The 16,846-nt window shown below is 41.7% G+C and overlaps 1 protein-coding gene across 1 annotated transcript; it reads left to right on the top strand.

The window, feature by feature from the left end:
• Positions 1-1,573: 1,573 nt before the first annotated feature.
• LOC129830455 (SUMO-conjugating enzyme UBC9-B) lies at positions 1,574-15,099 on the top strand. The gene is made up of 7 exons (XM_055893036.1): positions 1,574-1,706; positions 3,605-3,676; positions 4,163-4,246; positions 4,586-4,658; positions 5,883-5,992; positions 12,548-12,627; positions 12,853-15,099. Exons 2-7 carry the CDS (start codon positions 3,611-3,613, stop codon positions 12,911-12,913), a joined length of 474 nt encoding a protein of 157 aa, XP_055749011.1. The 5' UTR covers positions 1,574-1,706; positions 3,605-3,610; the 3' UTR covers positions 12,914-15,099.
• Positions 15,100-16,846: the final 1,747 nt, after the last annotated feature.

The raw sequence follows: 16,846 nt of genomic DNA on the forward strand, positions 1-16,846 counted from the left end.
GGATGGAAAGCCATCATGGTTAAATTAAGACAGCTGAGCCAGCATAAGATATGGGTTGGAAAACGTACCTCCATGCAGGCATGGGGTATAGAGAGAAATAGTAATGGTGTCTTTTTGTAGGCATTAACTCGCCGTGATCCGTTGGACAAAGCCTATTAGGAAAATATATGCCGTTTTTGTGGGGGTTTTGGATGAACGGCAAAAATAAGATCTGTGGTAAACACAGGCTTAGGAGATCTTATATATTTTGTTCTATGAGATAATCTTCATAAGCTAACGTCACATTTTGTAAATGTTTAAGAATTTGTTATAAAAAAAGCACAAATGCTTCATAATTCATAAAAGTCATGTTAACGGACTGCTATTATCGTATAGAACAAAACGAATAAGATCTCCTAAGCCGGTGTTCACCTCAGACCTTATTTTCTGTGTTTATTCCAAGACCCTAATCTTTCTCCACTAATTTTCTGCATCTCAGTGCAAGAGGCGTCACTGCAGTACCTGGTTCGAATCCAGGCTGCATCACATCCGGCCGTGATTGGGAGTCCAATAGGGCAGCACACAATTGGCCCAGCGTCATCCGGGTTTGGCCAGGGTAGTCTGTCATTGAAAATAAGAATTTGTTCTTAACTGACTTGCCTAGTTAAATAAAAAATATGAAAATTTCCATTGGGATGGCTAAATGAACCACAGGTAACTAATTTCCGGGTTTTAGGACTACAAGCTGGCGAGCTCTACTAGCACTAAACTCCAAATGTTACCTTTATCCAAACTGATACATCAAGAAGATTGACTTTTTTTTTTTTTTACTTCCCTTTTCGTACTCATGCTAAATAGCAGTAGCCATTGAAGCCATTTTGGGATGACTGTACAATCAGTTATTTTGTTGTTCAACTTGACATGCCATTCCATAATAGCTGCTGTTACTACTTCTAGTTAGCATGAAGTCGGAAAAGGGCAGTTTTCGGAAGAAAACAAACAGTATTTTAATCTTCTGGTTGTATCAGTTTGGATGAAGGTCAAATTTGGAATACAGTAACATATCCCATCCCTGTATTAAGGTTTGTTTTCTGACTCATATCTCACTCCAACTCTGCACTGTCTTAAATAAACTATGATGGTGTTCCGACCCCAGTGCAGCTCAGTGTAAACAAGCATAATGGTAGGGTCGAAATATTTTTTGTAAAAATATATTTTTACATTCAGTCCCTAACTTTGGATGTACTGTTTCTTTAAATGCATAGCTGTCAAATGCTTTGCCTGAAAGTTATAATCTTAAATTATAATATAATTTGTACCAACATACGCTGTACCTTTTTCTGCAAAATATAATACATTCCTCGTATTAGTTGTGACACCACATAGTTCTCACAGAATATTCAATGTTTCATATTTTTGTCTTGTTTGTTCTTGTTAAATAGCTGTCTCATAATACATTTTTGATGGTAGAAAATTTGATTACATACACTCTTAATAAGCAACACCTTGTAGAGATATAATTGTCATATTTAGTAATTAAAGCTAATTGTTTTCAGGCACTAGCAAGTAATCAGGTCCTATTTAGCCTAGGCTAAATTTCAGGGGGGGTTTCAGGAGGGAAACTTCACTAGCCTAGCTAGATTTGTCTCGAGTTAGATCCCCCCAAAATTGGTGCTTACCCGAGTGTTCTTTTAAAAATATAGCTAGTGATTTTTATCACACTGAAGGTAAGTCTTTGTCGCCTACTGAGAATGTTTTGTTTTTTTATCCGTAGTTTAAGTTTTCGTGTTTTTTGGTTTGGGGTTTATGAAGCAAACGCTAGAAAGCTTGCTAACTTGCTACTGTTAGCTAGGCTAAAGTAGTTGGCTGGCTAGCTAACTACGCTATCCAGACGGAAGACTGAAACCCCTGCATTCACGTCAATCTTAAACGTCATGTTGCTTTCTCGGCTGGAAATGTATTTAAAAGGTTAAGGCACCATAAACTGGACTTCTATGTAGCTAACCTAGCCTCGAAATGTGACGGCTGCGCACTCTGTTGCACACTTGTTTAGCGGCTTTTTGTGCCAGAATTGCGCAGAGTTGCATTTTCGCTTAGGACAACCGACTGCAATTGTATCTACTGCTTTACAAGTTATCCAATCAATATATACTTTATGGGGCATGTGTGTCAACAAAATACGCTGCTATAGCTAACATGTTAGTTTGCAACCAGCGTTACCTGTAATGCTGCTTTGTACCATTCCCGCTGAGTGATAACCTAAACATCCAACAGATATCTCGGTTGTGAATTTAATTCCTTTAGCTCAAGGCCAAAGTTTTCCCTGTAATGAAATTATAGGTCTCAATCTTGTCAGAATATTGATAGTGGCACATTCAAACAATGAGTTGCGTTAGTCTGGTATGAAGCTTCAATACTATAGCCACAGATGAAACAATGAGACAGCTTTTACACTGAATTTTTAAATATGAGGCATCGCTTGGCTTTTCCTCTCACTACCAAATATGGTAGTGAGAGGAAGTCCACTGGCGTGCAGTGGGAGAAGATGACACGAAATCGATGTTGGTCTATATTCTGCACATTTTCTACTCGATGAAACGCTTATCTCAACAGTTTTCTATTCCCAAAACTAGAATCTGTTTTGAACAGAGTGGATTAAGATCAGTAGACTTTAGCCTTTGCCAAAGTTTTTAAAGTCGCTTTGTTTAGGAGTGCAAAGTTGAATTGAGTTATTGCACATGCGCATTTCAGAGTAGGCGTTCCCTAACGGAAATATGCAGATGAATGCTAGAACTTGCCAATAGGATCGCGCTAGCCCGTGTTTGCCATTGCCCACCACCTTGCTTGTTCTGCCCACTGTGACTCATCTGTTCCCATTAGAATTGAGTGTGGTCCAACTTGGTTCAGTTATTAAAATATTTGCTATAGCTTTTCTACACCAGGGGCCCCAGCTACCTACAATAACCAGGCTTCCCAGATAATGTGATGTCAAATATTTTCACAAGTGTATGAATCAATCAAAAACTGAATAAACTGGTGGGTCTTTGGATTGTTTAATGCAGTCAATGTTTACATTACACTCAGTGAAAAAAGGGCTCCGAAAGGATTCTTCGGCTGTCCCCATAGGGGAACCCTTCTGGGTTCCAGGTTCTACCTGGATCCAAAAGTTTCTGCAAAGGGTTCTCCTATGAGGACAGTTGAAGTACCAGATTGCACCTTTCCTAAGAGTGTAGGAGAACTTAAAGCCTACCTGAATGGAAGTACTTGTACCTTTTACTACACACATATATGAGCAACAAGCTGCATTACAATGATGTTGAAAACAATATGAAAGAATGAGTTCATATTTAACACGTTTAGGCTAGGTCTCCGGTTGCGGCCCTTGGCACCTGTGGATGTGACCTAGTTGAAGTGGTTGCAGTATTGAGCTTTCTGAGCACCACATTTGGCTGTGCTGTTATCCAGAGACTAGTAACATTAATTGATCAAATGCCAGAGAGAAATGACAACCACCTGAACTGATCTGTGGGCTGGACTTGTGCATCACATGCATTGTTTATTTCAATAGAACTGTAAACAACTGTTGATCCCGTTTTCCCAGTTGATCTTAATGTTTTTGATTTAGGGAGTCATGTCTGGTATAGCCTTAAGTCGTCTTGCACAAGAAAGAAAGGCCTGGAGAAAAGACCATCCTTTTGTGAGTATAAAGGGACTTGGGTGGAAGCCATTTAAATGTCAACAGTGCCTTTGCGTAGAAGCTTACCTGGTTCTTTAAGGGCATGTGTCACTTTGGAAGACCTGTTTGTGGAAATGTTTCCTGGATCTTCTATTCCACATAACATTTTACACTATGCCAAGCAGAGCTGTACTGCCCTGGCCTGATTGAATAAACTTTATTGATTGCGAACGGGAAATTGGATTTGTCACCAGCATAACTCTGACAGGAGACAATACAGGCATAGGTCCACATCTGAACACGTACTGCATGGCTTTGGAACAAATAAAATAGCCTACATTACAGGTGACTGAGCCGTTAACAGGGCAGCGCTGCCAACTAACCACATTGAGTTACGCATCCATAGAGGGTCGGGGGCTAAGGATTGATTCTGGGCAGGGCTGTAGTTTGCAAGTTCATGGAGTTGGACATTTAATGTGTTGGACAACATCTCTTCTCTCTCCCTAGGGGTTTGTTGCTGTGCCAACAAAAAACCCAGATGGAACAATGAACTTGATGAATTGGGAGTGTGCCATCCCGGGAAAGAAGGGGGTAAGAGTCTCTCTGGAGTGAGCGCTCAACGTTATATGTATTGTAGTCACCAATATGTTCAGACTGGAGGAAGTGTTCACTCCTGTGCAGCATAATAAATTGTCACTGTCTTTCACCTGGACAGCAGATTTGTTTTAATACAACTAAGCAGAGTATTAATATGTTGTAGGAGATATTAAATACACTGAGGTGCTGGTACTAACCTCTGTATAGCTGCTGGATGGCCAGTGAACCAATTTTAATTGATTACAACAGTTGTGCAACATTCTCATTGCTTCACAATGAGTAACTCCAGTTACTGAAGGAGTGTTGACCAAATTTCTGTATTTCTCTCCACAGACCCCATGGGAGGGGGGCTTGTTCAAACTCCGAATGCTCTTCAAGGATGACTATCCTTCTTCACCTCCCAAGTGTATGTTTTCTCTTTTTATATCCGATGCAGCTGTTATCTGTATCATTTCTGGGCAATAGTTAAGTACCTTACTGTGGGTGAATGATGTCTTGCCATAGAGATCCAGCATTTACAATATTACACTGATTAGCCAGATGGTGGCCCTATAACAAGAGAATGCAAACTTTTAGAGGTCATGCCCCTCACCCCGTATTACATAAAGTCATGAAATTCGCTACAAGGGTCCCTCATAAGGAACTAATTTGCCTCGGGGACCCATAAGGTCCGCCATTAAGAAATGTGTGAAACACCTAAGGTGCTGCTCTTATGGCACCGAATGACTGATCTCCATGGAACATGGATATGGCCAAAGGTCTCAACGCAATATTTTCCAGACTAGTACCTAAAACATGGCCACTATTGATGGCGCAGCACAATTGACCCAGCGTTGGCCGTCATTGTAAATCTTTTTTTCTTAAATTACTTTTAGTTTTAAAAAAAAAAATACCGATGTTCATGTCGATGTGATCTGGCACATAAATGCATATCAGTCAAGCATGTTCATTGTAACTAAATTTGGTACGGATATTGCAAACACTGTCAATACTCAACATATGCAAGAACATTCATATTGATCACATGGTGGCTCTAATGGGCACATGTGTTTATTGCCGTCTGACTCAATTATGAAATTTGGCACACATGCTCAGAGATGAGTCTAGTTAACTGACACTCTGACACCACGGGACCCATTTGACACCATGGATGAGTGATGCGTCTTGACAAATGGATCTGTCATTTACAGAATTAGTGATTGCCCCTAGGGGGCGTTGCATTATTAGTTGGGGACGACATGTTTACTCTTGCCTTGTTTTCAATTAAAATGGCCAACAAACAAAAATAGTTTCTTAGCGAAGAGCAATTTCTCAAAGAATTTTGCTAGGACTAGTGTGAGTGGGTAGGTGGAAAACAGAAAACCAGCTGTTTGAACTCCCCTTATTGGTCTATTAATACATTTACCAGGCAGGCTGAAACTACATCCCACCAAAACAGGCTGAAATTTCAGTCTCTTTTCAAACCGCTCTTATACTAAAAGGGCATTATCATAATGTTCAGTATTATTCCAACCTCGGTGCGGATAGAGGGAGCGATCTATCGAAAATCACTGTTTAATGAACTGCAAATGTGCCATCTGGAATTTTCTCCAGATTGTGCTAATAATTATATTTTCTCCGCTCTTGGCAGGCAAATTTGAGCCCCCTTTGTTCCATCCAAATGTATATCCCTCTGGTACAGTCTGTCTATCGATTTTAGAGGAGGACAAAGACTGGAGACCAGCCATCACTATCAAACAAGTAAGAGCTTTCATCCAAGACCTCTTCTCTGGTTTTAGCTTTTTCTTTGCCTATAACCCCAGGAATAGTTATACTCCCCTCGGTATGTATTTAGACAGTGAAGCTGATATTAAACATTTGTCTGTGTACTCCAGCATTTTGGATTTGAGAGAAAATGTTTCATGAGGCGACGGTACAGAATGTCACATTTTGAGTATTTTCATACAGATCTGTTTTAATCATTTAGAAATGAAAGCACTTTATGTATCTAGTCCCCCCCCCTTTTCCAAAAATTCAGAAAGATACAAAAATAAGAGAAGTGTTAATAAATGCACAATGAGTAACGCAAACTTTGCTATACACATGGGTACCATTAGAGTCGATGTGCAAGGGGTACAAGGTAATTGCTGAGAGTGCATTCACCTTGACTTTGACAATTTTGTTACGTTACAGCCTTATTTAAAAAAAATCATCAATCTAAACACGATACCACATAATGACACAGCACAACAGGTTTTTAGAAATGTTTGCAAATTTATACAAAAAAAACTGATACCTTATTTACTTACGTATTCAGACCCTTTGCTATGAGACTTGAAGTTGAGCTCCAGTGCATCCTGTTTCCTTGAGCTGATAACACAACTTGGAGTCCACCTGTAACAAATTCAATTGATTGGACATGATTTGGGAAAGCACACAACTGTCTATATAAGGTCCCATGGTTGACAGTGAATGTCGGAGCAAAAACCAATCCATGAGGTCGAAGGAATTGTCCGTAGAGCGCCGAGAACAAATTCTGTTGAGGCACAGATCTAGGGAAGGGTACCAAAAAATGTGTTCAGCATATAAGGTTCCCAAGAACAGTGGCCTCCATCACTCTTAAATGGAAGAGGTGTTTGGAACCACTGACACTTCCTAGAGTTGGCCAAACTGCGCAAATGGGGGAGAAGGGTCTTTGTCAGGGAAGTGCCCAAAAACCTGATGGTCACTCTGACAGAGCTTCAGAGTCCCTCTGTGGGAGAACCTTCCAGAAGGACAGCCATCTCCATCTCTGCAGCACTCCACCAATCAGGCATTTATGGTATAGGGGCCAGATGGAAGCGACTCCTCACATGACAACCTGCTTGGAGTTTATCAAAAGGCACTTTAAGACTCTTAGACCATGAGAAACAAGATTCTCTGGTCTGATGAAACCTACCACCATCCCTACAGAGAAGCATTGTGGTGGCAGCATCTTGCTGTGGGGATGTCAGTCAGTAATCTGGTGTGGCCACCAGCTGCATTAACTACTGCAGTGCATCTCCTCATGGGCTGCACCAGCTTTGCCGTTTCTTGCTGTGAGATTTTACCCCACTCTTCCACCAAGGCACCTGCAAGTTCCCAGACATTTCTTGGGGGAATGGCCCTAGCCTCCGATCCAACAGGTCCCAGACGTACTCAATGGGATTGAAATCCGGGCTCTTCGCTGGCCATGGCAGAACAGACATTCCTGTCGAGCAGGAATTCACGCACAGAACAAGCAGTATGGCTGGTGGCATTGTCATGCATGTCAGGATGAGCCTGCAGGAAGGGTACCTCATGAGGGAGGAGGATGTCTTCCCTGTAATGCAGTCCGATGCTGTGACATACCGCCCCAGACCATGACGGACCCTCCACCTCCAAATCGATCCCGCTCCAGAGTACAGGCCTCGGTGTAACGCTCATGCCTTCAACGATAAATGCGAATCTGACCGTCACCCCTTGTGAGACACAACCGCGACTCGTCAGTGAACAGCACTTTTTGCCAGTCCTGTCTGGTCCAGCGACGGTGGGTTTGTGCCCATTGGCGATGTTGTTGCCTATGATGTCTGGTGAGGACCTGCCTTACAACAGGCCTACAAGCCCTCAGTCCAGCCTCTCAGCCTATTGTGGACAGTCTGAGCACTGATGGCGGGATTGTGCGTTCCTGGTGTAACACGGGCAGTTGTTGCCATCCTGTACCTGTCCCGCATGTGTGATGTTCGGATGTACCGATCCTGTGCAGGTGTTACACGTGTTCTGCCACAGCAAAATCGATGGGCTAATCCGTCCTGTCGCGCTGGCTTAGGTGTCTCACAGTGCGGGTATTGCAATTTATTGGCCTGGCCACATCTGCAGTCCTCATGCCTCCTTGCAGCATGCCTAAGGCACGTTCACGCAGATGAGCAGGGACCCTGGGCATCTTTTTTTTGGTGTTTTTCAAAGTCCGTAGAAAGTCGTCTTTAGTATCCTAAGTTATCCAAACTGTGACCTTAAATGTCTACCGTCTATGCTGGTAGTGTCTTAACGACTGTTACACAGGTGCATGTATATTAATTGTTTATGGTTCATTGAACAAGCATGGGAAACAGTGTTTAAACCCTTTACAATGAAGATCTGTGAAGTTATTTGGATATTTACAAATTCTTTGAAAGACAGTCCTGAAAGGGATGTTTCTTTTTTGCGGAGTTTGTGTTCCTCTTGTCCAGATGGGAGAAGGCTATGTGGAGCGCAATGGCTTGCCTCATCTGTTGATCTTTTGGGCTGGTATGTGAGTTGGTTTGGGTCTGGGATGATGGTGGTGTGAGCCATAACCAGCCCTTCAAAGCGTTTCATGGCTACAGATGAGTGCTACGGGGTGGTTGTCATTTAGACTGGTTACATTTTTGTTCTTGGTCACAGGGATGTGGTGGTCTGCTTGGAACATGTAGGTATTACAGACTGGGTCAGGGAGGATGAAAATGACAGGTTAAACACTTGCCAGCTGGTCAGTGCATGCTCTGAGTATGGGTCCTGGTAATCCGTCTGGCCTTGTAAATGTTAACCTGTTTTAAGGTCTTCCTCACAACAGCTACGTAGAGCGTGATCAGCTGGTGCTCTCATCCATGTTCCAGTGTTGCATGCCTCAAAGCAAGCATGGAATGCAATTCTCATCTGGTAGGCTTGCGTCGCTGGGCAGCTTGCGGCTGGGTTTTCCTTTTATCTGAAAGTGTTCAAGCCCTGCCTCAACCGACGAGCGTCAGAGCCAGTGTAATAGTCTTCGGTCTTAGTTCTGTATTGATGCTTCGACTGTTTGATGGTTCGTTATGTTTGAGGTGTTTGTAAGCTTCTCACCTTTTCACGAAAGGGTCATATTAGTTTAGCTCAAACTGTTAGTCTGCTACAGACAGAAGTTGGGAGATTGGCTGTACTGACTTCAGAGGAGTCCCAAGACTCTTGTGGGGGTCGTAGAGCAAAACAGAGAACGCTTGTTTGTGAGAGGGGGTCATAGTTTTTAGGCCAAACCGTTTAGACGCAACAGCTGATTTTGTGAAGACAGAGTTTTGGTATCTCATTGTCTGACGAACACCGCTCTAGCTCTGTCACCGCAAATGTAGAAGTGCGACATCGGCGGATGCGGTGGATTGAGACATCAATGCAAAATAAACCATCACTAGCTTCAACTACAGATTGTATGGTGTTTTATTTTTTATTATAATGCTAATGAGTTTTCCGTGAGTGTACGGACATCGACTCTAAGGAGTTAAAGGGTAGGAAGCATGACTTTTCTCATCCAAGTGTGGTCAAAGAGTAACTTAGTTGTAGTCTAGATCTGGTTGCCTATAACTGCAAACATAGTTTTAGCGTTTATACATTTAATTTCTGGATGTCTTCGGAACTACCCACGATGCACTTTCTGAACGTCATATGGAGAACAGCTGCTACCTAGCCATTTCCATCTGGCTAACGTTATCTACTACCCAAAAGCTATAGGAGGACAGGCTCATTGTAATGACTGGAATGGAAAAATGTAACATTATTTCCATATGCTTGATACCATTCCATTAATTCCAGTCCAGCCATGACAATGAGCCTGTCCTCCTATAGCTCTGGTTGATAGCACTGCACGTGTCAGCCAGTAGCTAACGTAGTGTTAGCAGGCTAGTAGTGCTTGCAAGCTAATTTGTAGCAATACATTCATAGTGTTCGCAAGTTGGCAGAAAATGTAATTGAAACCGGTAGTAATGAATGCAGTCGATTGTGGGTTACTAATGCATTCTTTAGAATTCCGATCAGTTTTATGTAATAACTCAATCGAGAAGTGAGGGGATGTTTATGCATTTTCTAATACAAATCCATAGGTTACATTTATGCTACCTACCCATTTAACCTGATCTGGGTTTCAACTCTATGAAAATGCCCTTAATGTTACAAATTTAACCAGAACATTGCACATCCACTAATGATGACAAACGTCTGGTAGCGGGCAATATAGGAAATTAACACATGTCTCAAGCTGACCTGCTAGTGAGTAGCCAGCTAATCTTTATATTTAAAGTCTAGCTAACTTTTAACTATTTGGTTGCTAACAAGGTAGAACAGTTTAATTTTTATGAATACACCTGTCTGTCTCCAACTGTTTGAACAGCCTATTTAGATGTTGAAATCAAGTGGCCTACCTGAATAAGATGCTTATTTCTGAGAATGAGAACGGGATGCCAATTCCTTATGTAGATGTCTTTTTAATGCTCATTGCACATTTATAAAAGACTAGACACCTAGCACACGTCTGGCTAAAATGCTGCTAGCGGTATGTGATGCTGCACGCGACAAACTGATTTTTTAAATTTGCCACAATCATTTTCATTGATACTTCTGCTCTGTTCTACATTGGAGTCGACGCATAAGGGTATTGTTACAAAGGATAAGTTCTCTATTACAGTAAAATGGTTTCAATGTTTTGTGACGGTTTGACTTAAATGTATTTTTTGGGGGACAAAATGCAAATAGCGAGTTTAAATTGCTTGTCAGAGATGAGGACCTTTTTGTTTTTGTTGTGATTGGCGGGGAGGGGTTTGGTGTCTGCAAGTGGAAAGTCACACATAAGGAGCGAAGGAGACCACGCCTAAAGACAAAAGCTCATAAAAATGTATTCTTGCGATACAGACATTTTGAACATTGTGCGTAAACATACATTTTATGTTGCCCAGCCCTAATGTACATCCGGTCACTGTGGGGACGGTGTCATCGATGCACTTATTAATGAAGCCCGTGACTGATGTGGTAAACTACTCTGTGCCATCGGATGAATCCCAGCACTTTATCAGTCTGTGCTAGCTAAACAGTCTTGTAGCCTAGCATCCGCTTTATCGGACCACTTCTATATTGGGCGTGTCACTGGTACTTCCTGAGTATTTGCTTGTAAGCAGGAATCGGGAGGATGAAGTTGTGGTCAGATTTGACAAATGGAGGTCGAGGGAGAGCTTTGTATGCTTATCTGTGTGGAGAGTAAAGGTGATAGAAGCGAAAGCTCTATTTGCTCAGGTGACATGCTGGTAGAAATTGTCATGGATTTCAGTTTCCCTGCATTAAAATCCCCAGACACTAGGAGCGCTGCTTCTGGATGAGTGTTCTTGTTTGCTTATGACCCTATACAGCTCGTTGAGTGGCGGTAAATAGACAGCGAAGAAAAATATAGATGACCACCCCCTTGGTAAATAGTATGTAGTGTATCAAAGTAGTCAAAGGTTTAGTATTTGGGCCTATATTCCTTGCACACAATGACTACATCAAGCTTGTGACTGTACAAACTCGTTTGATGCATTTGCATTCTGTTTTGGGTTTTGACAAATAGGAACTGAATGGTGATTTGATGACCCGAGTAATTTTTTCTTGGAAAGTAGATGTTTTTGAACACTTGTAAATTAATCCTGAGTGCCATGATTTAAGAAGTCAAGAATAATGATTCCAGTCAGAGGCTACAACAAAACATGTTACCATCTCCAAGAACAGGAGATTATCATTTTTCAGAGGTATGATCTTTGCGCCTCTAACCTCACCGTAATTCACTAATACATTTTGAAACAGTTAAACAGATATATAGGATAATATCCTTGAATAAAGGTGATTTTCTGTACGGTCACCTTAGGGTGGCAGGGTGTAGTGGTTAGAGCGTTGGACTAGTAACCGAAAGGTTGCAAGTTCAAATCCCCGAGCTGACATGGTACAAATCTGTCATTCTGCCCCTGAACAGGCAGTTAACCCACTAGGCCGTCATTGAAAATAAGAATTTGTCCTTAAGTGACTTGCCTAGTTAAATAAAGGTAAAATATATTTTGGCCCCCGAGTGGCGGCGCGGTCTAAGGCACTGCATTTCAGTGCTAGAGGCGTCACTACAGACACCCTGGTTCGAATCCAGGCTTAACAACCTGCTGTGATTGGGAGTGCATAGGGCAGTGCACAATTGTCCCAGCATCGTCCGGGTTTGGCCTGTGTAGGCAGTCATTGTAAATAAGAATTTGTTCTTAACGGACTTGCCTAGTTAAATAAAATGTTTTAACTGACCTCAAATCCAAAATGCTGGGCTATAGCCTAACAATTTTATCTTTATTGTCAAAATGAATATGGAGTGATCTTTGCATCGTTGTGGATGAGAACTGTACTCGTGTATACAGGTGACTCTTGGCTGCACTGTAAATGGCTTTGCTGTAGAGGGCAGCATGGCTTCATGGTGGTTACTTATTAGGTGAAATTGATTTGAAGCCATGGAAAGTTGCGAACACAAATTGCCATTATACAGTATTTTGTTTTCATCCACAGATATTGTTAGGAATCCAAGAGCTCCTAAATGAACCAAATATCCAGGATCCTGCACAAGCTGAGGCGTATACAATTTACTGGTGGGTCTGAGCCAGTAGATATTTTAATTAAGTGAATGGTTTGTCAAATGTCAGTCGGAATAGGATATACACTGCTGCTCGCACAATCTTCTCATTAGCTTGTGCCCCTCCTGGTCAATGGTTTGTCTAGCTGTTCGCGAACATTGTTGCAAGGCTGTTAGTTGATACTTGATATTTCCAGGAAATATCCCATTCCTCATAACATGCCTCCATCTTTCATTTCAGCCAAAACAGAGTGGAATATGAAAAAAGGGTTCGAGCACAAGCCAAAAAGTTTTCTCCATAAAGCTTCAAGACTACACAAGAGAAGAAATTGGTTTGCTGAGGATTTTGTCTCTGCCCCCTTTTTGTCTGCCTCCAACTATTTCCTGCTGGACTGTTTTAAAACTGAATGTGTGCCATTTCTGTCCATCACCCACATACTGATGCACCCCTTTGCTTTTTTTTGATTTGGAAGTCCTGGATTTGAAGGTGGACTATGCTGTCACCACAAAGGATTTTCCGTACTCCAACTGTGGTATTTCTTTTTTCAAGAGCTCACGCTTGTCAGAGAAGACTATACGAAATGGGAGTCACTTCTGTTGATTTTTATTATTCTATTCAATGTTAGAATTATTTTCTATATGTTCTGATAAAGATATAGAGAAACAGGCCTCAATGAATCTATTCAAAGGTAGTTTAGTGTCTCTGCATCAGACTCTTAAGTTGTTTTGGTCCAAATATTTAGATTTAATTAAATATGTTTGTACAAAGCTAGTGTTAATACATGTAGATGGATTCAGTTCCATCTTTCCCAATGCATTGTGTTGCCAGTTGAATGTGTGTTACTCTTGAAGGTGGACTTTGGGTAACAATAACAGCTTTAGACTATTTACATGATTGATTTGATCAAGGTCATTTTAATGCTTAAAAACAAATTGTTGAATAAGATATTTGGCTACAGAAGTGCCATTTATCGATCGTTTCTGTCCAAAAACCAAATCCTGTGACATAACACATACTGGATGAGTTACTGGCTAGCTTAACGAACGACCTACATCGTTAGCTGCATGCATGACCAGAATGAACTACTAAAAGCAAACCATTTCTTTTTGAATATGGAGAAAGCTTAGGAGTTGGACTGTTTGTCGTACCCAAAGTCTACCTTTTAAAGCTGTTAGTGCACCATAAGGATACTGGATTGTAAGGTTTTGAGTGACCGTCAGAACTGTTCAAACGAGACTGTTTCATAGGTACAATCTGGTAACCCTACATAAGGGACTCTTTCAACGGCGGATGTAACGGGTTTATAGATCCTGGCGGCCCGTCATTTATTTAGTTTTCTGAGATTGTTTTGCACGTAAGACCAACAAATCAGCTCAAAGTGATTTTTATTTGAGGTCTGTTCCAAAGTATTCCCACGCAAAATAGAGATGAGATTGTTAGCAAGTTTTGAAATGGTTTTGTCAAATATCTGTTTGGGATTTTTGCGGTCAATTTGCAGTCTGCAAATATTTTATGTTCCGGCCCCCTGACCATCCGCTCAAGGAAAACTCGTCCTGCTTTGAATCAAGTTGCACTATCCCTTTAGAGCAGGGATTGTTGAGATTTTGACAACTAAGACATGTTATCCATGAGTTCATATGAGTGGGCAGGTAGAAAAAGGCAAAATAGCCAAAATCTCTCTTATCCCTTTAATCAATATAACTAGGGAATAGTAATTGACTTCTGTATGTGTGCATGTCACACCTTTTCAAAGAGGGAATCCTATTCCCTCTACACTAACCCCATGGGCCCTTTTATGATTGCGTTTCACATTCTGGTTACAGCTAGCAATTAACACATCATGCAAATTTCAGGTTTTGTGATGCAAATTATATCATTAGTGCAGTCACTGTCATGCACACCAGCTATACATCCTGTTTTGTGGCAGATTTGCTCAGGAACCCAAATCAGTGTTGATATTACATGGCCAACATGTTTATCAGGCTGTGTGTTTTGAAGTGACTCATTTCTGTCTGATTGTCATTGACAGACTGACGTGAGTTTTTTGGGGGGGGCTTTATTCCTTAGTTTCCTCTGATCCGCCTCAAATTGCTACTCTTACTGTGTACGTGAATAATAACCAAAATGAGTGTTGCTGTGTTGATGAACCAAGCTGATGCCATAAGGTGTTCCTTGGGTTGAAGTGGCATAATTCTGTAAGTCAGATTTCTAATCAGCTCAGTTCATCCACTAAGGCAATCACTTTCAGAAAATCTCCTTGGTGTCATACATAATAAGCATGATACAAACCTTGATTACACCTCAGTGACACGGTGGTGTGTTGTGGATGGCTATTGATTTAGTCAGTGTTAAGTCAATGTTCGCTACTTGTTCGCTAACTGAAAATAATTTCAGGGTGAGAACAAAAAACTGGGTGTAATGGAAGAGCGTTGATGACTATCTGCAGGTTGGCTTTATGGGGCGTCATTAAACATGGATTAAAGCTAATCATTTTTTCCCAAAAGTTATTTTCCCCTCCTTACTCCCTAAACTAGGGGGCTTGTTATTTAAAGATACTGTACCACTGCCACTTCAAACAGTTCCAGCCAGCTGTGGCGGTGCACTAATGATGTGGCCATGGAAACGGAGCTGCCAGAGGGTCACCCTGTGTCTTATCACTAAGCACAAAACATGGACAATCCTTTGTTCCCTTCTGCAGATTTAGAGTTAGGATAGCTGACATGATGGAAGATAAACCATGGAATAAATGAATTGCATATTCATTCAAACATGCTTATTCGCTTTGGAGGAATCTTACTTTTCGAAACCTGTTAACTGGGATGTGGGACAAGGCAGGAGAGGGAATCCTGTACTAGCTTCATTGGCAAATGGAAGGGAGTCGCAATCTGTCCTTGACGAATAGGTGGAGGAGGGAGTACAGGTGCTCCATCTAGCTGCAACTTCAAAGGCCTAAGAGGACCCATTGACTGGACTGTTGCATCCTCTTTCAATGCTGTGCTTTCATTTCTGACTCTGAAACCCTGGAGGCCAAGTGCTGTGACAAGCCATTAAAATGTATTCCGATATAGGCACACTCCTAGAAAAAAAGTGTTCCAAAAGGTTTATTTGGCTGTTCCCATAGGATAACCCTTTTTGGGTTCCATGTGGATCCTCTGTGGAAAGGGTTTTATATGGAACCCAAAAGGGTTCTTCAAAGAGTTATCCTATGGGGACAGCTGAAGAACCGCTTTAGGTTTTAGATAGTACACTCTTAGGAAAAAAAGGTGCTATTGAGAGGTCCTTAGGAAGAAAGGCACCTTGCAGCAGACAAACAATTACGTTTAGAGGGGCTCTTTACATGGGCAACAGTCCAATCACAGTCTAACCGTTGCTGAACCCCGAGTCTCTAATTGTCAGTGACTGGGGCAGGTCATTCATTTTCATTATTAAAGAGGAAATATTAAAATAACCAACTCATCTGTTAATGCTATTGTCTGCCCACAGTCTTCCTCACTTTTTTTTCTCTCTCCTTTCGCTATAGGCATGGCAAACTCTTTACATGACTCCTGAGCAATAAAAACTATACTGAGCAAAATATAATTGCAACATGCAACAATTTCAAAGATTTTACTGAGTTACAGTTCATATAAGGAAATCAGTCAATTGAAACAAATTCATTAGGCCCAAATCTATAGATTTCACATGACTGGGCAGGGGTGCAGCCATGGGTGGGCCTGGGAGAGCATAGGCCCACCCACTTGGGAGCCAGCCCACTGACTGGGGAGCCAGGCCCAGCCAATCAGAATGCATTTTTCACCACGAAAGGTCTTTATTACAGACAGAAATATTCCTCCGTTTTTTTCAGCTGTCTGAGTGGCTGGTCTCAGACAATCACACAGGTGAAGAAGGCAGATGTGGAGGTCCTGGGCTAGCGTGGTTACACGTGGTCTGCGGTTGTGAGGCCGGGTTGGACGCACTGCCAAATTCTCTAAAACTATTTAATTATCTGGCGACAGCTCTGGTGGACATTCCTGCAGTTAGCATGCCAGTTGCACTTTCCCTTAAAACTTGAGTTATCTGTGGCATTGTGTTGTGTGGCAAAACTGCACATTTTAGAGTGGCCTTTTATTGTCCCCAGCACAAGCTGCACCTGTGTAATGATCATGCTGTTTAATCAGCTTATTGATATGCCACACCTGTCAGGTGGATGAATTATCTTGGCAAAGGAGAAATGCTCACTAACAGGGATGTAAAG

This window comes from Salvelinus fontinalis, chromosome 2 (assembly GCF_029448725.1).
Source record: "Salvelinus fontinalis isolate EN_2023a chromosome 2, ASM2944872v1, whole genome shotgun sequence".
NCBI lineage: Eukaryota > Metazoa > Chordata > Actinopteri > Salmoniformes > Salmonidae > Salvelinus > Salvelinus fontinalis.